General features: G+C 46.9%; 1 protein-coding gene across 2 annotated transcripts in view; it reads left to right on the top strand.

The window, feature by feature from the left end:
- The window catches only part of acox1 (acyl-CoA oxidase 1, palmitoyl), a 65,257-nt gene that overhangs the window by 32,263 nt on the left and 11,003 nt on the right, over nt 1–21,991 (top strand). For both annotated transcript variants that reach the window (XM_068004377.1, XM_068004376.1), the window contains exons 4-12: nt 2,490–2,597; nt 3,787–3,906; nt 4,928–5,043; nt 6,019–6,188; nt 7,842–8,004; nt 9,803–9,993; nt 15,986–16,162; nt 21,058–21,163; nt 21,714–21,857. In XM_068004377.1, the coding sequence (XP_067860478.1) occupies nt 2,490–2,597; nt 3,787–3,906; nt 4,928–5,043; nt 6,019–6,188; nt 7,842–8,004; nt 9,803–9,993; nt 15,986–16,162; nt 21,058–21,163; nt 21,714–21,857 (1,295 nt within the window). The remainder of the gene's footprint in view (nt 1–2,489; nt 2,598–3,786; nt 3,907–4,927; nt 5,044–6,018; nt 6,189–7,841; nt 8,005–9,802; nt 9,994–15,985; nt 16,163–21,057; nt 21,164–21,713; nt 21,858–21,991) is intronic.

The following is a 21,991-nucleotide window of genomic DNA, read 5'->3' as shown; positions in this document are numbered from 1 at the left end:
AATTCTTGCCTACATGGTTGAGAGTCGAGTGCTCTTACCTTATAATCTTTGGGTGGCCCACCTCTCTCAAACCTGTCTTCACTTCAATCAAAGGGTTGCAAATCAAGTTCCCATGGGGTTCTTAGCCCCTGCATACAAGCTTCCTGCATGTGAATTGGCAATCGTTGCTGTTGGATGAGTCCATTGGACTATCGTTGGGTTGCCAGATTTCATGAAGCAACTGTGCTCTGAATGACCCTATTCTCCCCCCCCCCCCCCCCCCCACCCCAAAATTTTGAGACAGTGGGGTAAATCTCCACTTCAGTGCTGTGCCCTTGAGCCTCTTTGCACACTGTGTTACCAGCGACACACAAAAATGCAAACCTGACCACTTTTAAGGGGGGGAAGGAATTTTTTTTTTGCACTAATTGCTGAGTGATGTCAGTGGTAGAGAATGGGACACTTTTCTACTCAGTCTCCCCTACAGTGTAGTGTATGGCCTGATCAAACTCCTTTCTACTGTCCGAGCAACGTCCTTTGGCCCATTTCCTACCTTTTCACGCAAGGGACGTTCCCCTACGGTTATTGACACGCACTCGGGAAGCTCCCTCCAAATATTGACACGCTCCCAGGGACCGTCTGACTCCTCCGCTGCCCCACCTTCTAACTTCCAAAAGAAAAACAATGCTATCATTCATTAGTTAACAGCGCAGGGTTTCTGTTGATATCAAGTCAATAAATATAGAATATGCAGCAAAATCTAACAGATAGACAGACACCCTGCAGATCCTGTCCTGCTCGAGTTTGTGACGTGTCCGTTTCCCGCACTGGCCACCTAGACAGTTCTGTGCTTTGGTCTGGTAACAAGAAGGACCTCTGTTCATGCTGCCCAAACTCATTGACATTGGACCCATACGGGTACCAGAGAGAGACCTTCATCCTCTGAGTCTGGGCTGGATTCAAAAGCCAGTTATCAGACGTACAAAGAAAACTCTTGAGGTAGAGTTATGTCTTACGGAAGAGGTACTGTCACCCGCCGTGCAGTTTATCTACTATCCTGAAGCAATAGTTTGCTGCTCAACCTTGACGTAACCTGCACTGGGAGAGGCCTTTATCACTGCACTCTTTTACAGGGCAATTGGTTTTACCACACAGTGCAAATATATAGAGTCATGGCTTGCAATTGCCCGCTGTGGTCTGCGTCCTGAAGTGGAACAAATACCAATGCAACCCCAGTAGCAGGAGAGGCAAAGTCCATCGGGTACATGACTCGAGTGTGGGACTTATGCGGTCGGGTGGTTTCACAGATAGGAAAGAAGTCACTATGGGGGGTGGGGGGGGAGAGAAATTGATATTTTTTGTGCCCCCCCCCCCCAACCAATCCCCCAATGGAATCTTCCACTAATAATTTCCCTCCCTCTCCCCTTAATGGCTTGAGTAGTTTTGAGCTCCCAGGATTTTTGACTTCATTAAATCCTATCCAGGGACCCTCCCAAACAAATAGGGCGACTGACTGACTGACTGACTTGGTGCCACATGCTGTTTGTGGAACTCGTCATTGTGTTCATGTTGTTCAGTAATGTAAACCGCTCAGCAAGTACTTATGTATATGTGTGTGTTTTCTCCCTCGTGTTCTCTGCCCCTCCCTCTCCTCCCCTCCCACCCCCAACATGGCGAAAGGTGTTAAACTGGACACCATGCGCTGTTCCTTGCAAAAATTTGTAACATTTAAATTGTCACCCTGATTCGGTCTGTAAAGGGAGCAAAGCAGCACATGTACACTTGGTGTCAACTCTAAAAGACATACAAACAAAGCTGGGTTAACAAGACCTCTGCTTCTAGCTGCCTTACCAGTACCAGCTTGGGTGAACGACCCCTGCGGCATTTGTTCTCCCTGAGAGCCGACTGGCCAGTCTCAGAACTGACCTTGCACAGTGCAGAGTTGGTTGTCTGACTTGGACCTGCGGGTAGTGCTGGAGCTGACTGCAGGCTGGTGAAGCGAGCAGCTGCGGTCCGTTGTATCACATCACTGATGTCCCAGACTGAGTTGGTACAGTAGTGCAGTGGACCAGTAGCCCCTGTTGACTTGAGCTCCCATATTGGCACGTCATTAAATTCGGTGATCCGTGGGCTGGCACCAGAACAAATAGAGCACGAAAGCCGCCAGATAGTCTTAAAAATCTAAATGCTTCACTAATGTCCTGCCACCCCATTTCGGTCTGGCCTACATGTGACTCCTCCCACTTAGTGGTTAACTTTTTAATGCCCTCCGAAGTGGTCTAGCACATTACTTAATACAAACATTGCTACTCAAGGAGAAGGCCCACCACCATCACCACCTCAGAGCAACTGGGGATTGGCAACAGACATTGCCTTTCCAGCGTCACCCACATTTCGAAAACAAATTTTAAAAAAGTGTCTCGAAGGGGAGAAAGCGTTTTGCTGTACTGTGCGCATTGTGTCTTGAGTGCAGAGGCTGGCTGCCATTTTTAGTTCTCTGTCGCTTTCAGGCTCGTTCATCCGTGGCTTGGAGACGACAGCAACCTACGACCCTTCAACTCAGGAGTTTGTGCTGAACAGCCCGACAGTGACCTCAATCAAGTGGTGGCCCGGAGGATGTAAGTGAGCCTAGTGATGTTTACTGCTGGGGAGAGGAGACCTGTAAGTTCATAGAATCATAGAAAATTACCGCCACAGAAGGCGGCCATTTGGCCCATCGTGTCTGTGCCAGCCGAAAATGAGCCACCCAGCCAAACAGCAATGTGATAATGACTAGATAATCTTTTTTTTTTTAGCGATGTTGGTTGAGAGAGACATATTGGCCAGGGCACCGGGCCTCTTCAAATTGTGCCATGGGATCTTTTATGTCCACCAGAGCTTTGATTTAACGTCTCATCCGAAAGATGGCACCTCCGTCAGTGCAGCACTCCCTCAGTACTGCACTGGAGTTTCAGCCTGAATCATGTGCTCAAGTCTCTGGAGTGAGACTTGAACCCACAACCTTCTGACTCAGAGGCGTGAATGCTACCACCGAGCCAAAGCTGCTATTTAGGGCAGGAAGCGGGGGTTGGGGAGGGTGCACGTATCCAAGATGCTGCAGCATAGGAGCGAGGGCAAAAGGGGCTGAGTGAAAATCGTTTGTATCCCCACATGGAGGGGCAAATTGCCCTGGACTCTCTTCAGGTACACCTCTTAGCAAGCCACTGCCATAGGGGTTTTGTAGACTGGGATTCAACAGCAGATGGAAGAAGCAGGCTTAGAACTAGTCTGTTTTTGAATCGAGCGTCTGCAAGTTTCTAAAGCAGATACCGACAAGTCTGGTTATACATGGCCATTGTTTTTTGATTTAACTTGTTTTATAATCTGGCTAAATGAATTCTGAAGGTTACTAAGGTCCTTAATTAATTTTCATGAGCAGCAAAGCAAATATTAGACCTTAAGGCTGAAAGGGTGGTGGAAGCAGATTCACTAGTAACCTTCAAATGGGAATTGGATATATACTTAAAAAGGAAACATTTGCAGGGTTACGGGAATGGGGGGGGGGGGGAAAGTAGCGGAGTGGGACTAATTGGATAGCTCTTTCAAAGAACAGACACAGTGGGCCGAATGGCCTCCTTCTGTGCTGTAAAATTCTATGATTAAGCAATGATTCTCATTCTCTTCTGACCCCTCTCCCAGACCCCTGGAAGGGAGGAAGAAAGCGAGCACTGTTGGCAGGGAATTTGTTTGAGAGGTTTTGCCTCCCTTCCCGACTTGAATGTGTGTAACTATTTCTCGTCTTTGACTCTTGTCTTTCTTCTCTTGTAGTGGGAAAGACGGCAAACCATGCTATCGTCCTCGCTCAGCTCTACACCCAAGGTCAGTGCAGGGGGCTGCACGCTTTCATTGTTCCGATCCGCAGGATGGGCACCCACGAGCCTCTGCCTGGTAAGGAGCCTGGCGTTCTGTGTTTTATCACTCCTGATTCAGAACTACTTTCTCCCCCTTCCAAATTCTTTTTCTAAAAGCACAGTTTCTTGCTGGAGCCCGGATTCCCTCTGGTACCGCACCTGTGTGCCCACTGAGCCTTAATAGTGAGCGTCAGCAGGTAGCAAGGGATATGGATCAAAGGCTGGTAAATGGGGTTGAGGTACAGATCAGCCATGCTCTAATAGAATGACAGAACAGGCTCGAGGGGCTGAATGGCCTACTCCTGTTCTATGATTCAACTGACAGCTGAGCCTGATCCTGATGTCTAAGCATGTGGAATTTCTAGCAGGACTCATTGGATATTTATCAGAAGCAGGAACCCTGGCTGTTTGTTTTTATTTTATTTTTGCTCTTCTTCCTTTTTCTTCCCCCTCACATGACGAAAACAGCTGAGGAACGCTGAAGTGAATTGCAGTGCCCCAGTTCAGCACACCACTGATCAGTCCTTCCTGGTCCGTGTGGCTCAGTATTACAAGAGGTGAAGCATGCTTGGGAGGAACAGATGACTTTGGACCTCTGGTTCCCAAAGCTCTTCACTGGGATTTTCCTCGCTTCATGTCTGGGTCTGTTGTAGACTACTTGATAGAGACTAATTGCCATGATTACTCAACAACTCCATTATCATTGTTTCATGTAACTACCAAGATGGTAGAAGGCAAATTAGATGGACTTTTTCATCAAAGCAATTCCTATAATCCTATGTACCCACTGAGCCAGCCATGGGACACAAGTACTGCTGTTTGTAGTGTTGGATAGCCCATGAGGCAATACCCACTAAGGACCTGCATGCTCATCAGTTAACAGCCCAGCAATAGTTACTGGGACACTGACCTCTTGGGTTATTTTGCCTACTGCTCATGCACCGGCTAGAGTGCTGAATCAGGCCCAGCCTTGGTTGCTAGGCCAGGTATGGTCTGCCTTGATTGTTGATAGTGCTGTGTTTCACTGACCTCCCTCTTTTTTTCCCTCCGCTCCCCAGGTGTGGTGGTGGGTGATATCGGACCGAAATTCGGGTATGACGAGGTGGACAACGGCTACCTGAAGCTGGAGAACGTTGGTGTTCCACGTGAAAACATGCTGATGAGATACGCGAAGGTAATGTGCAGGATGACTGCTGTGTGACATCTCACGCTGAACATGTGGTTAGGATCTGCCTTACTCACATTCTCCTTTCACAGTATTTCCTTTGGGCCTCCTAAAGCCATTTCCACACTACAGATGAGAAGCAGAGTTTGATGCAGTGAGGGAGCTGAATTAATGGTTGAAATTGGGCAATTACTCAAGTGTTACCGACTGTATCTCTACTACTAATATTAATCCAACTCCCTCACACTGTCACTCACTAACCCTCCACCCAACAGCGCTCTGTGTTACTGACTGTATCTCTACTTGTGTTAATCCAGCTCCCTCACACCGTCACCTCAGTTAGTGGAGTAAAGAAGGGGAGGAATGCACAGATTTAGAAGAGCTGAGGGTGCTCACAGGGACGTAGGTTTGAAGGTGGTCGGGAAGAGTGTGCCAGGGAGGGACGCAGCTGAGGGCCAAGTAGTTTGAAGTCAATGAGAATAAGATGTGGGTGTTGGAGCTGTGCATAAATTTGATTTAAGTAAGATGGAGCTTGGGAGGCCGGCTAGGAGTCTGGAGGTGAATGTGTGGGCACAAGAGGAGAAGGCCTTGCAGGTAGGAATGGAAGAGTGAGTAGGACCACAGCACAGAGCTGCCACTAACCCAGCACTAAATTGGCAATGTCACTGAGTCTGGCAGGATGGCTGGTGTGGGAAATGGGTATGAGCACACTGCTGCAGTAAGGGGCACTATTCTAAGGTAGGGCAGAATAGAGCGAGGTTTACCCTGCCTCCAAACGTATTATAACTGATCTGGGAGTGCTTGTGGCAGAAAGTAGGTGCTCGATATGAGAAAGTGCTCCATTTTCCAATGCTAACATCCCTTGCACTGATCAAAAAAGAAGCCGCAGGTTCTCATTGGGTTGTATGGTGAGTTACTAGAGATGTGTCACAGGAACAAGGGTACAATGATTGGATCATTTTTGTTGGCTTCTCTTATTAAAAGGTGATGCCAGATGGGACGTACATGAAGCCTCCAAGTGACAAGTTAACCTATGGCACGATGGTCTTCGTCCGCTCTATGATTGTGGGAGACTCGGCACGTGCATTGTCTCAAGCGTGTACCATCGTCATCCGCTACAGTGCAGTCCGACACCAGTCTGAGCTGAAACCTGGGTAAGTCCTGCACTTTTCACTTGGGAGTGTGGGAGACCAGCAGTATATTATTCTTGAACATTGCCACCCACCCCTCCAGGTGAAGGGTGCTGAGAGGCATGTCCAGCTTTACTGCCTGGTCTCTGCTGTGATGATTTATCTCGGCTGGGGCAGACAGTGGGATGCCATGGTTGGCCTCGTTCCTCCGAGGCTGGGGGGAGAGGAATAGGCCACGATTCCGGATCCTGATTGCTGTCAAGTGATCCCCGCTCGTGTGTGTGTGTGTGTGTGTGTGTGTGTGTGTGTGTTGAGGACAGGAGTGAGCTCGGCTGTGATGCCCTCATCGGTTCAATAACCTGCCGACGCTCACTGTGGGGTCACGTGGAGGATCGTCACTTGCGCAAGGTACCGAAGCATAATTGGTACCTGAGCAACCCCAACTTGAACCAGTTCCTTCTGGAGACCAAGTGAGAAAATTGACAGAAATGTGCGTTGTGCGTGTGTGTGCATGTCTTTTTGAGGGTATAACTCCCTCTTTCTGAAGGTGTGTTTCTCCCTTCCCTTCTCATGGGTTCCTCAGGACTGATAAGTGCTCAAGGCTGACTGTTTCGTTTCTCCTCTCCTCTCCCAGTAGAGAAATGCATGTCATTTGGTAGCCTAGTTGTTACGGTGCTGGGAGATAGTGAGATCAAATCCCACCATGACAAGTTGCGAAACTGAATTCCAAAAAACTAGTAACTTGTGGAATGGCACCAGAAAAGTGACCATGAAGCTGTCGGATTGTCGTAAAAACCCAACTAGTTCACTATTGTCCTTCAGGGAAGGAAACCTGCCGTCCTTACCTGGTCTGGCCCACATGTGACTCCAATCGCATAAGGGCACGGAATCGCAATAAATGCTGCCTTGCCAGTATTGCTCACGTGCCAAGAGCAAATTAAACAAAAGGTATAGTGAGTACACATGGGCGTCCTATTGCTCCCTGCTCCACTGCTCTGCCTGAGACTGATTTAATAAGGTTTAGCCATCCTTTAGTAATCCATAATATCATTTGATGTTGAGACTATATAGATCCTTTTTGAGTCAGATAGATGTAAACCCCAAAACTTGAGAGCACACACCCAGCAGTAACATGGAGAGCCCCAGTTGGGATCAAGTCCACTGCAATTTGGTGGTGATATATTGTCATGACTGAGTATCTCTCCGGCCCGTCCTTGCGGAATCTTCACGTGAGAATATGGTGTGAGTGCAGGCCCTTAATGCAAGTCAGATTTTTATGTCATGCACTCAAAAAGCAAAAGTGAACAAAAGATAATTTAGTGGAGTGTTACTTGTTGCCTTTGCTGAATAAAAGGAGTGGAGTAAATTTAGAGGCTTTTAATTTAAACTAGGCCTTACTCATCAATGAACATAGGAACAGGAGTAGGCCATTCAGCCCCTCGAGCCTGCTCCGCCATTCAGTTAGATCACGGTCGATCTGTACCTTAACTCTATTTACCTGCCTTAGCTCCAAATCCCTTTGATGCACTTACCTAATAAATATCTATTGATCTCGGTCTTGAAAGCTCCAATTGTCCCAAAATGCATAGAATTGGCTTCACTTCTTGTGTCTGCCGCAATGCGATTGGATCTTTTGTTTCGGGTATAAGTAACGCTGGCTGTGACTGATCTCTCTAGTGCCCCAGAACCCCAGATACTCGATTATCAGACTCAACAGTATAAGCTCTTCCCCCTGCTGGCGACAGCCTACGCCTTCCGCTTTGTAGGAAACTTCATGAGGGACACGTACCATCGCATCACCGGGGATATGAACGATGGAGACTATAGCCAGTTACCTGAGGTATGGAGTGTGGGGGGGAGAGGCGTGGTGCGGGAGGCTATGCCGCATTATTCTAATTGCTGCAGGCTCAATTGTCTTTTGCATAAACGGTTCTACGTGCAGTCTACAGCAGTTGAGCAGCTGGTGTCCTTCATTCCAGAGCATTCTATTGTGTCCCATTATCCATCCTACCTCAACTGTCTCCTGTTGGAGGTTCCTTCTAAAAGGAATTAGAGGACACGCAGCATACGAGAGAACAATAGGTCATTAATGATTCCTCAATGAGATTGGCCCCCTCCCAATCCATCCTCGTTTTTGCCCCCCTCCTGAAGGCGCTGACTGTTTGGGTATGGCTCCTTGGCTGCCAGCTGCCTTTTCTAACCTCACCCTGTTCTGAACCGTTCTCACGTGAATCTAGACGGCGAGGCTGTTCAACATGGGTGCATTGCAGCCCATCCTCATTTATTTCACTCTCCCTCTCCCCATCAAATGTTGAGCTGAAGTAATGGCAGTGCGTCCAAAGGTGCGCAAGCTAAGATCAGCTATTTCGGCCCAGGCCACAGTCCCAATGGGGTAGTTCCCTGGCCCCATGTCTCAGTGCCACATTCTTTAAGCAGTCCGTTTAACCAACAGCCCCTCCACCATCTCACACATCCACTCCCTCCACCACCGGCGCACCGTGGCTGCAGTGTGTACCATCTACAGGATGCGCTGCAGCAAGTCACCAAGGCTTCTTCGACAGCACCTCCCAAACCCTCGACCTCCACCACCTAGAAGGACAAGGGTAGCAGGTGCACGGGAACACCACCACCTCCAAGTTCCTCTCGAAGTCACACACCATCCAAGCTTGGACATATATTCATCGTCCGTCAAAATCTTGGAACACTCTACCTAACATCGTGGGAGCATCTGTGCCTCACGGACTGCAGTGGTTCAAGTAGAAGGCCCGCCACCACCTTGTCAAGGAGAACTAGGGTTGGGCAATAAATGGCCTTGCCAGCGATGCCCACATCCTGCGAATCAATTTTTAAAAAGCCATTCAGGAAACCCCTACCATCCCAGTGTTATGGTTTCAATTCAGTTTTTCTGGTGCATGTGTTTTTTATTTTTTCCTCTTCTCCATCTATTCACCCAAAGCCTACACAAGGCATGTCTTCCTGACATGTAGTGACCAGAGGAGGAGGAATTATGGCCTGAGCTGAAGGGGTTGAATTCCTTCCTTTCTGCCAGCAAGAGGGTCCTACAAGAAATCAGTTTGGGGCAAACCCCTGAATACACTGGAACTTTGGCTCAGTGCAGCAGACACGTCTGGGAAGCTCCTATAAACAGGTCTTTACTCAGAGTGCCAGAGTTACTTGTGTGCAATTCACTGCCACATGGAGTGGTTGAGGCGAATAGCAGGGGAAGCTAGATAAACACATGAGGGAGAAACGAATAGAAGCTTATGTTGATAGGGTGAGACAAAGTAAAGAGTGGGTGGAGGCTCGTACAGAGCATACACATCGGCATAGGGGCCGAATGGACTATTTCTGTGCTGTAAATTCTATGTACATTTCTACTAGGAGCTGCTCCATATTCCCTTCTCTACTGCCCATGTGAGCTTCCAGAAAAATCATCAGTTCTGAATCCTGTTTGGGAGAATGTACGTAATCTACCTACTGTAGTGGCCGGTACAAGGGATACGTGAATGTGGGATGTATCTTCTGCCGCTGTTCAGTGATTTCCCTTGGTTCCCAAATGTGCGTGTTTGCTTGCCCCTGCTCGACCCCACCCCGGCTATGTCTTGACCGCTATGCTCACGGCTGTGGTTTGATTCTAGCTCCATGCCCTGTCTGCCGGGTTGAAGGCCTTCACCAGCTGGGTAGCCAGTGCCGGAATCGAGGAATGTCGAATGGCGTGCGGTGGTCATGGGTACTCGCGGTCCAGTGGTCTCCCAGATATCTACGTCACGTTCTCGCCCACCTGCACGTACGAAGGAGAGAACACGGTGATGATGCTACAGACAGCCAGGTAAGGGATCGGCACCGACTGGAGTACATTAATGCCTGGGCTGGATTCTTTGGGGTCAATTTATCCTCCTGCCGTTGAGTTCAGTTTACCCTCCTGTGGGGCATTTACTCTCGAGGTTCTTACTGAAGCTTCTCTGTCTTATCGTCCTGGCCAATATTTATCCCTCAACCAAAACCTAAAAACATGATCTGGTCATTATCTCATTGCTGTTTATGGGATCTTGCTGTGCACAAATTGGCTGCTGCGGCTCCGACATTACAATAATGACTACACTTCAAAAGTACTTAATTGGTTGTAAAGTGCTGTGGGACGTCCAGAGGTTGTGAAAGGCACTATATAAATGCAAGTTTTTTTTTCATCCTTCTGAGGATTTAAAAATTATACAAACATACCACTGCCTCCCTCTGGTGCTCCCATACAATCATTAAAAGGTTACAGCATGGAAGGAGGCAATTTGGCCAATCTGGTCCATGCCGGCTCTATGCAAGAGCAATCCAGCTAGTCCCACTCCCCTGCCCTTTCCCCATAGCCCTGCAAGTTTTTTCCTTTCAAGTTCTTATCCAGTTCCCTTTTGAAGGCAATGATTGAATCTGCCTCCACCACCCCCTCGGGCAGTGCATTCCAGATCTTAACCACTCGCTGTGTAAAAACATTTTTCCTCATGTCACCTTTTGGTTCTTTTGCCAATCACCTTAAATCTATGTCCTCTGGTTCTTGACCCTTCTGCCAATGGGAACAGTTTCTCTCTATCTACTCTGTCTAGACCCGTCATGATTTTAAATACCTCTATCAATCTCCCCTCAACCTTCTCTGTTTCAAGGAGAACAACCCCAGCTTCTCCAGTCTATCCACGTAACTAAAGTCCCTCATCCCTGGAATCATTCTTGTAAATCTCTTCTGCACCCTCTCTAAGGCCTTCACATCTTTCATGAAGTGAGGTGCTCAGAACTGGACTCAATACTCCAGTTGTGGCCGAACCAATGTTTTATAAAGGTTCATCATGACTTCAATACTCTTGTACTCGACGCCTCTATTTATAAAGCTCAGGATCGCTTATGCTTTTTTAACCACTTTCTCAACCTGCCCTACCACCTTCAACGATAAGTGCATGTACCCCTTTTAGAGTTGTGCCCTCTAGTTTATATTGCCTTCCTCGTTCTTCCTACCGAAATGCATCACTTCGCATTTTTCTGCATTAAATTTCATCTGCCACGTGTCCGCCCATGCCACCAGCCTGTCTATATCCTCTTGCAGTCTATCACTATCCTCCTCACTGTTTACTACCCTTCCAAGTTTTGTGCCCTGTACACCCAAGTCCAAGTTATTAATATATATCAAGAAAAGCAGTGGTCCCAGCACCGCCCCCCCGGGGAACACCCCTGTACACCTCCCTCCAGTCCGAAAAACAACCGCTCATCACTACTCTCCATTTCCTGTCCCTTAGCCAATCCTGTATCTATGTTGCTACTGCCCCCTTTATTCCATGGGCTGCAATCTTGATGATAAGCCTACCGTGCGGCACTTTATGAAACGCATTTAAAAGTCCATATACACCACATCAATTGCATTGCCCTTATCGACCCTCTCTGTTACTTCATCAAAAAAACTCTATCAGGTTAGTTAAACACGATTTGCCTTTAACAAATCCGTGCTGGCTTTCCCTAATCAATCCACCCTCGTCCAAGTGACCGTTAATTCTGTCCCAGATTATCGTTTCTAAAAGTTTCCCCACCACTGAGGTTAAACTGACTGGCCTTTGGTTGCTGGGTTTATCCTTGAACACTCTTTTGAACAAGGGTGTAACATTTGCAATTCTCCAATCCTCTGGCACCAGCCCCGTATCTAAGGATGTTTGGAAGATTATGGCCAGTACCTCCCCAATTTCCACCCTTACTTCCCTCAGCATCCTAGGGTGCATCCCATCCAGACCGGGTGACTTATCTACTTTGAGTACAGCTAGCCTTTCAAGTACCTCCTTATCAATTTTTAGCCCATCCATTATCTCAACTGTATCTTCCTTCACTGAGACTGTGGTAGCATCTTCTTCCTTGGTAAAGTACTTATTTAGTACCTCGGCCATCCCCTCTGCCTCCATGAGTAGATCTCCTTTATGGTCCCGAATCAGCCCTACCCCTCCTTATTACTCGTTTACAGTTTACATGCCTGTAGAAGACTTTTGGATTCTCTTTTATGTTGGCCACCAGTCTATTCTCATACTCTCTCTTTGCCCCTCTTATTTCTTTTTCACTTCGCCTCTGAACTTTGTATATTCTGCCTGGTTCTCACATGTATTATCAACCTGACATCTGTCATACGCCCCTTCTTTCCGTTTCATCTTACTCACTATCTCTTGCCATCCAGGGAGCTCTGGCTATAGTTGTCCTACCTTTCTGCCTCATGGAAATGTGCCGAGACTGTACCCGAACCATCTCCTCCTTAAACGTCGCCCACTGTTGAATTACAGTTTTGCCTGCCAATCTTTGATTCCAATTTACCTGGGCCAGATCTGTTCTCATCCCAATGAAATTGGCCCTCCTCCAAATGAGTATTTTTACTTGAGTGGTCTGTGTCCTTTTCCATAGCTATTCTAAATCTTATGATACTATGATCGCTGTTCCCTAAATGCTCCCCCCCTGACACTTGCTCCACTTGGCCCGCCTCATTCCCTTGAACCAAGTCCAGCAATGTCTCCTTCCTCGTTGGGCCGGAAACGTACTGGTCGAGAAAGTTCTCCTGAACACATTTCAAAAATTCCTCCCCTTCTTTGCTTTATTATTATTGTTATCCCAGTGTATATTAGGATAGTTGAAGTCCCCCATTATCACTACTCTATGGCTTTTGCACCTCTCTGTAATTTCCCTGCAAATTTGCTCCTCTATATCCTTCCCACCAGTTGGTGGCCTATAGAATACACCCAGTAGTGTAATGGCACCTCTGTTGTTTCTTAACTCTAACCAAATAGATTCTGTCCTTGACCCCTCTAGGACATCCTCTTTCTCCAGTACTGCAATATTTTCCTTAATCAATACTGCCACCCACCCTTCCTTTCTTTCCTTCCCTATCTTTCCTGAACACCTTGTATCCAGGAATATTTAGTACCCAGTCCTGCCTTTTTTGAGGTAGGTCTCCTTTATCGCCACTACATCGTATTCCCATGTGGCTATTTGCACCTGCAGCTCACTAACCTTGTTTACGCTTCGTGCGTTTACACACATGCACTCCAAACCAGTCTTAGACTTTTTTGTACTCTCTCTTAGTCTCATTACGCTCTTATCCAGATCTGAGCGAGTAATAGCTGTACTGCTGAAGACTTGTGCTCCAGAACTAGCCGCACCTCTAGCCAAACTGTTTCAGTACAACTACAACACTGGCATCCACCCGACAATGTGGAAAATTGCCCTGTCCACAAAAAGCAGGACAAATCCAATCCGGCCAATTACCGCCCCATCAGTCCACTCTCAATCATCAGCAAAGTGATGGAAGGTGTAGTTGACAGTGCTATCAAGCGGCACTTTCTCACCAATAACCTGCTCACTGCTCAGTTTGGGTTCCGCCAGAACTACTCGGCTCCAGATCTCATTGCAGCCTTGGTCCAAACATGGACAAAAGAGCTGAATTCCAGAGGTTAGGTGAGAGTGACTGCCCTTGACATGAAGGCAGCATTTGACCGAGTGTGGCAATCGGGGAAACTCTCCAGTGGCTGGAGTCATACCTAGCACAAAGGAAGATGGTAGTGGTTGTTGGAGGCCAATCATCTCAGCCCCAGGACATTGCTGCAGGAGTTCCTCAGGGCAGTGTCCTAGGCCCAACCATCTTCAGCTGCTTCATTAATGACCTTCCTTCCATCATAAGGTCAGAAATGGGGATGTTCGCTGACGATTGCACAGTGTTCAGTTCCATTCGCAACCCCTCAGATAATGAAGCAGTCCATGCCGCATGCAGCAAGACCTGGACAGCATCCAGGCTTGGGCTGATAAGTGGCAAGTAACTTACGCGCCAGACAAGTGCCAGGCAATGACCATCTCCAACAAGAGAGAGTCTAACCACCTCCCCTTGACATTCAATGGCATTACCATCGCCGCATCCCCCACCATCAACATCCTGGGGGTCACCATTGACCAAAAACTTAACTGGACCAGCCATATAAATACTGTGGCTACAAGAGCAGGTTAGAGGCTGGGTATTCTGCAGCAAGTGACTCACCTCCTAACTCCCCAAAGCCTTTCCACCATCTACAAGGCACAGGTCAGGAGTGTGATGGAATACTCTCCACTTGCCTGGATGAGTGCAGCTCCAACAACACTCAAGAAGCTCGACACCATCCAGGACAAAGCAGCCTGCTTGATTGGCACCCCATCCACCACCCTAAACATTCACTTCCTTCACCACCGGCGCACAGTGGCTGCAGTGTGTGCCATCCAAAGGATGCACTGCAGCAACTCACCAAGGCTTCTTTGACAGCACCCCCCAAACCCCGCGACCTCTACCACCTAGAAGGACAAGAGCAGCACGTTCCCCTCCAAGTCACACACCATCCCCGAACATCCCGACTTGGAAATATATCGCCGTTCCTTCATCGTCGCTGGGTCAAAATCCTGGAACTCCCTTCCTAACAGCACTGTGGGAGAACCTTCACCACACGGACTGCAGCGGTTCAAGAAGGCGGCTCACCACCACCTTCTCAAGGGAAATTAGGGATGGGCAATAAATGCCGGCCTCGCCAGCGACGCCCACATCTCATGAACGAAAAAAAAAAAATCAGACTGTATTATCAGTCCCTGTGCTCCAAGCACTGTCTAGGCCTGGGGTGTCAGAACTGTGGCCCCTAGGGTTATACGTGGCCCCAGTGCCCTGGCAATCGAACCCACAAAGGCAATACAACTCGGTCCTACTTGCGCTACCATTTCTTATTCGCTGGTTTGCCCTGTTTGTATTTCATGGACCTGGAGGTTTGGAACGGGATGTTTTTCGAGCTGTTGGACACTAAGGGAATTTTTTAGATATAAGACCATTAGAAATGGAGGATAAGGCGGGAAGGTGGAGTTGAGGTCGAAGATCAGCCATGACCTTATTGAATGGCGGAGCAGGCTCGAGGGGCCGTATGGCCTGCTCCTATTTCGTATGTTCTTATGTTGCCTCATCGCTGGATAAATTCTAAATCAAAACGATATCTGTTGGTATATGAAACTTGAGATGCCTGCAGATTAATAGGAACCCAGTACAGACCCGTGTGGCTCGGGGGTTGGTAATTACTATATACTACCTCTCTCAGATTCTTGATCATCCCAGGAGAAGTCACAGACTGCACGTCCCGAGCAAGAATGTTGTATTTGCATCCTCACTGCTTGCAGTTGTATGAACCTTGACCTTCCTCTGGTTCTCGTTATAACATTGCGATTCCTGCTCAACTGATCGTGGGAGTTTTCTTTTTGCCGCTTTACTAACGTACACAATCTCAGCAGATCAGTCTGCAGGCTTGAGAGATGTTAGAGCTCTAGTTCTCTTCTGGTTTGCATACTTGTGGCCATATTGCTAAATCGAAGTCTGTCTCACTCCTGCCTCGGTTATGAGTCTTTAATTCCACATCTGATCTCTGATCCCAGATTTGTGCATTTCCTGAAATCTCAGGCAGCTGCTAAAATGATCTGGTTTGTAACGGTCTCTTTTTTTAATGGTTATAGTGCTCGCATTATCTCCGCAAAGGAGCATCCTACCTGTAGATTCCAGTACTGAGTGAGCTCACATTTAACTTGGCACATAGATGACATGGTACGGGAAATTTGCAGGGCTATGGGTTAAGAGCGGGGGACTGGGACTAATTGGATAGCCTTATCAAGGAGCCGGCACAGGCACGATGGGCTGAATGGCCTCCTGCGCTGTATAATTCTATGGTAATCCTCTGTTAGGTTTTTTTTGCACTTTTTTGGAGACTTGTTGCTTTGCTCGTGTAGACTGCTGGTGATGGATTATCGTGCTTTCTGCCGTGTTGCAGGTATCTGTTCAAGAGTTATATTCAGGCCAAGTCTGGTCAGAAGCTATTGGGCACAGTCTCGTACCTGAACGATCTGCACAGCCACATCCAGCCCCAGCCGGTGGCCGGTCGACCAACTGTGATGGACATCAACAACGTCAGCAGGCTAGTGGAAGCGTACAAACTGCGAGCAGCCAAGTGAGTACCTGGATGGGCGCGGGTCGCTCTGTATTTGATGTAACTAGTAGGCCGTCGACTTTTTGATCATCTGGGAAAAGTCCACCAGCCCTTCAAAGTCCCTCAGAAAGATAGATCAGAGTATTTTCTAAACGGTGAAAAGCTCGGAACTGTGGAGATGCAGAGAGATTTAGGGATCCATGCACAGAAATCACTAAAAATAATTAAAAAGGCTAATGGAATGTTGGCCTTTATCTCAAGAGGGTTGGAATACAAACGGGTGGAAGTTATGTTACAGCTGTATAGATCGCTGGTTAGGCCATATCTAGAGTACTGCATTCCGTTCTGGGCACTGCACCTTGGCCTTGGAGGGGGTGCAGTGCAGATTCACCAGAATGATACCAGGGCTAAAAGGGTTAAATTATGTGGACAGGTTGCATAGACTTGGCTTGTATTCCCTTGAGTATAGAAGATTACGGGGTGATCTAATTGAAGTGTTTAAGATGATTAAAGGATTTGGTAAGGTAGATAGAGAGAAACTGTTTCCTCTGGTGGGGGAAAGGATGAAATCAGCAATAGTGAGAATGGATATTGGCTCAGAAAATCAAGATGTAGAATCAGTCTGGGTGGAGTTAAGCAGCACCAAGGGGCAGAAAACACTGGTGGGAGTTGTCTATATACCTCCAAACAGTAGTGGTAATGTAGGGGATGGGATCAAACAGGAAATTAGAGATGAATGTAACAAGGATACTACAGTCATCATGGGTGACTTTAATCTACATATAGACTGGCCAAACCAAATTAGCAATAATACTGTGGGGGAGGAATTCCTGGAGTGTGTATGAGATTTTTTTTTTAGTCCAGTACGTTGAGGAGCCAACTAGGGAACAGGCTATCCTAGATTGGGGATTGTGCAATGAGAAGGGGTTAATTAATAATCTTGTTGTGCGGAGTCCTTTAGGGAAGAGTGACCATAACATGATAGAATTCTTCATTAAGATGGAAAGTGAAGTAGTCCAATCCAAAACTAGGATCCTAAATCTAAACAAAGGAAACTACGAAGGTATGAGGAGTGAGTTGGCTATGATAGATTGGGGAGCTTCATTAAAAGGCATGACAGTGGATAGGCAATGGCTAACATTTAAGGAACGAATGCATGAATTGCAACAGTTATACATTCCTTTCTGGCGCAAAAACACAAAAGTAAAAGCAGCCCAACCATGGCTAACAAAAGAAATTAAGGATAGTATTCGATCCAAGGAGGAGTCATATAAAGATGCCAGAAAAAGTAGCAAGCCTGAGAATTGGAAGCCGTTTAGAATTCAGCAAAAAAGGACCAAGAGATTGATTAAGAGGGGAAAAATAGAGTATGAGAGTAAACTTGCAAGGAACATAAAAGTGGACTGTAAAAGCTTCTACAAGTATGTAAAAAGAAAAAGATTAGTGAAGACAAATGTAGGTCCCTTACAGTCAGAAACGGGAGAATTTATAATGGGGAACAAGGAAATGGCAGAGCAATTAAACAAATACTTTGGTTCTGTCTTCACGGAAGAGGACACAAATAACTTCCCAGAAATGCTAGGGAACCAAGGGTCTAGTGAGAAGGAGGAATTAAAGTGCTGGAGAAATTAATGGGACTGAAAGCCGATAAATCCCCAGGGCCTGATGATCTGCATCCCAGAGTACTAAAAGAGGTAGCCATGGAAATAGTGGATGCATTAGTTGTCATCTTCCAAAATTCTATAGATTATGGAACAGTTCCTGCTGATTGGAGGGTGGCAAATGTAACCCCACTATTTAAAAAAGGGAGAGAGAAAACAGGGAACTACAGACCAGTTAGCCGAACATCAGTAGTAGGGAAAATGCTAGAGTCTATTATAAAGGATGTGATAACAGGACACTTAGAAAATATCGGCAGGATTAGACAAAGTCAACATGGATTTATGAAAGGGAAATCGTGTTTGGCAAACCTACTGGAGTTTTTTGAGGATGTAACTGGTAGAATAGATAAGGGAGAACCAGTGGATGTGGTTTATTTGGATTTTCAGAAGGCCCTTGATAAAGTCCCACATAAGAGGTTAGTGTGCAAAATTAAAGCACATGGGATTGGGAGGAATATACTGGCATGGATTGAAAATTGGTTAACAGACAGGAAAGAGAGAGTGGGAATAAATGGGTTTTTTTTTGGGCTGGCAGGCAGTGACTAGTGGGGTACCACAGGGATCAATACTTGGGCCCCAGCTATTCACAATATATATCAATGATTTGGATGAGGGAACCAAATGTAATATTTCCAAGTTTGCTGACAACACAAAACTAGGTGGGATCGTGAGTTGTGAGGAGGATGCAAAGAGCTTCAAGGCGATTTAGACAAGTTGAGTGAGTGGGCAAATACATGGCAAATGCAATATAATGTGGATAAATGTGAAGTTATCCACTTCGGAAGGAAAAACAGAAAGGCAGAGTATTATTTGAATGGTGATAGATTGGGAAATGTTGATGTACAAAGGGACCTGGGTGTCCTTGTACACCAGTCACTGAAAGCAAACATGCAGGTGCAGCAAGCAGTTAGGAAGGCAAATGGTATGTTGGCCTTCATTGCAAGAGGATTTGAGTACAGGAGCAAGGATGCCTTATTGCAGTTATACAGAGCCTTGGTGAGCCCACACCTGGAGTATTGTGTGCAGTTTTGGTCTCCTTACCTAAGAAAGGATATACTTGCCATAGAGGGAGTGCAGCGAAGGTTCACCAAACTGATTCCTGGGATGGCAGGACTGTTGTATGAGGAGAGATTGGGTCGACTAGGCCTGTATTCACCATAGTTTAGAAGAATGAGAGGGGATCTCATTGAAATATATTCAATTCTTACAGGGCTAGACAGACTGGATGCAGGGAGGATGTTTCCCCTGGCTGGGTGGTCCAGAATGAGGGGTCACAGTCTCAGGATACGGGGTAGGACATTTAGGACTGAGATGAGGAGAAATTTCTTCACTCAGAGGGTGGTGAACCTGTGTAATTCTCTACCACAGAAGGCTGTGGAGGCCAAGTCACTGAATATATTTAAGGAGGAGCTGGATAGATTTCTAGACACAAAAGGCATCAAAGGGTATGGGGAGAGAGCGGGAATATGGTATTGAGATAGAGGATCAGCCATGATCATATTGAATGGCGGAGCAGGCTCGAAGGGCCATGCAATATGATTCTATTTTCTATGTTTCTATGACTTGCCTTTTACAAATCCATGCTGGCTCTCTCTGATCAGTTCATATTTGTCCAAGTGCTCAGTCATTCTGTCCCTAATAACACATTCAAGCAACTTCCTCACAACAGGCATCAGACTAATAGGCCTATAATTTTCTGGTTTATCTCTCCCACCCTTCTTAAATAATGGAGTGAGATTGGCAACTTTTCAATCCAAGGGGACAATTCCTGAATCATTAAAAGGCAAATGAAATTCTGTATATTTTAACATGAGGGCATTGAATATAAAACCAAGAAATGATATAGAAATTGTAGAAGATATTGACTGAGCCACAGCTACGGTGCTGTGTGCAGTCCGAGGCAACTCGTTATAGGAAGGATATTCAAAAGGGTACAGTGAAGATTCACACAACTGATATCAGGAATAAGAGGTTGTAATATGAAGAACGGCTTCAAATATTGGAGCTTCTTTCACTGGAAGGGGGATCGATTAGAGTTTGACAAAATTCTGAGGGGGTAAATAGTGAAAGGTTCAGTAAGAACGAGACATAAATTGAGGATTATAAATCGAAAAACAAAGATATTGAGACAGAGAGCCATTGGGTGGGGGATATACAAAAGGAATGGACAGTTCGGGCTGAAGGAAGTTACAGCGGTAGGCAGGGGTGAAACTATGAGTGATTTAAACACTGGGTTGAGAATTTTAAATTGGGGTTTTTAAATTGGCGAATGTAAGTCAGCAAAGACAAGGAGGTGGGTTGGATGACTTGGTGCAGGATAGGATCCAGACAGCAGAGTTTTCAGTGAGCTTAAGTTTAAGGAGGGTGGAGGATGGGAGGTTGGCCGGGAGAGCATTGGAAAAGTCGGGTGTGGAAGCTGACCCATACCTGCAGTTGATGTTGCCAAGGGGAAGCATGTAGATGAGGAAGGGGAGGGGGCCAAGGAGAGATCCTTGGGGCTGCTGGAGATAACGGTGCGGGGACAGGAAGGCAAGCCATTGCTGGAGATGCTGTGGCTATGAACGGATAGGTAAGAGTGGAACTAAGCGAGGACAGTCCCACATACTGAACAACAGAGAGGTGTTGGAGGACGATGGTGTGGTCGACCATGGTTCAGGACGGATAATGCACCACGGTCATAGTCACACAGGATGTCACTTGTGACCTTGGTTAAACAGGTGCAATAGGCCGAATTACCTCTTTAGTGCTGTAATTTCTGAGGTTCTTGGCTGCTAAGTCTGATAGGAATAACGAAATGTCTTGGGGTGGCTACTGGGCCCTTTATTTTTACCATTACTCCATTTCCCTCTCTGACTCACTCTTACAATCACTCTCTTGCTGCAATCGGTACTTACTGATCTACCTCATATTGCTCCTTTAGCCCTTTGTGTCCTGCTCAATGGGCCTTGAACCTTCAATTATAACACCCGCTCAACCCTGAAAGGCAGGTTTGTCCTGTAAAGGATATTTAATGTGATATAAGGGATATTTAATTTGCCTTTTGCAAAATCCACCTTCTGTTTCTGTTTCAGCTCCGTCCGACCAGGTGGAGGTGTGTGTATGAATATAGACAGACACACCTCGCGAACCTCCACCACATACAGGACAGGTCTGAGACTCTAGATTTGATCAGGATCTGTTACCGACTCTCCTTGTAGATGCTTTGTGTAATCATTTTCTCCCCTCACTCATCCCCTCCCTGTACCTCCACCTCAGCCTGGTTGAAGCAGCTGCACGGAATTATCAGGTGGAGCTGGGTCACAGGAAGAACAAGGAGGAGGCCTGGAACAGCACCTCTATCGACCTGGTCAGAGCGTCGGGGGTAAGTCGCCCTTGTTTAGGAGGTTGCCTCCTCTCTTATGGAAGGTAGATTTGCTCCTTCCCTTCCCGTTCCCCCTTCCTCCCCTTTTCCCCTCCCCTGTGTGGACCATGACTCCCTTCTGGCTGGGTTTTCTTAGTCGGGATGCCTGAGCCTGGTAACAGCAGTGCAATCACTCCCTGAAGCCAAGTAGTGATATGGGGTTGTGTAGTAGGACTCGTCATTGCTGGGTGGTAATGTTAGGCTTGACAGGACATTGTAGGGATGTAATGCTAAGCTGGTGGTGTGCAGTATTCATTGGAAACTTGGCACTCTCACTCACTGGAGTCATGTGAGAGGGGAAGCATTGAGGTATATATTTAAATACTTGGTGCTGTCCAGGGTGACACTGCTATCTGGGTACTTTCCAAAATACTGTGCAAGGGGAAGGTTGTGCTGCTGATGCAATAAAAAGATCCTTCCTTTGTTTGCGTCGAATCTTATGTGCCATATTTCTTTCTGTAGGAGCGTGTTCGACTGCGTGCCAGTGTTTAATTGCTTTCCCTTCCCTTAGGCTCATTGCCACTACGTGGTGGTGAAGCTGTTTGCGGCCAAGCTGTCTGAGATCACAGACCCCGCAATCCACCATGTCCTCAGCACCCTGTGCCTGATATACGCGTTGTACGGAATCAGCAAGAACTCCGGAGACTTCCTGCACGTGAGTGGAAGTTAAGCCACAGCCAGGTCTGTGCAGATATAGAGGCCTGAGGCCTGAGACCCGACAAACACAGCTGGAGTTCACTCTAGCCATCATATACTTGCAGTGTGTCAGTCTTTGCGGGATGCTGCTGG

This window comes from Heptranchias perlo, chromosome 23 (assembly GCF_035084215.1).
Source record: "Heptranchias perlo isolate sHepPer1 chromosome 23, sHepPer1.hap1, whole genome shotgun sequence".
Classification (NCBI taxonomy): Eukaryota; Metazoa; Chordata; class Chondrichthyes; order Hexanchiformes; family Hexanchidae; genus Heptranchias; species Heptranchias perlo.
This window is presented reverse-complemented; position numbering and strand designations above follow the sequence as displayed.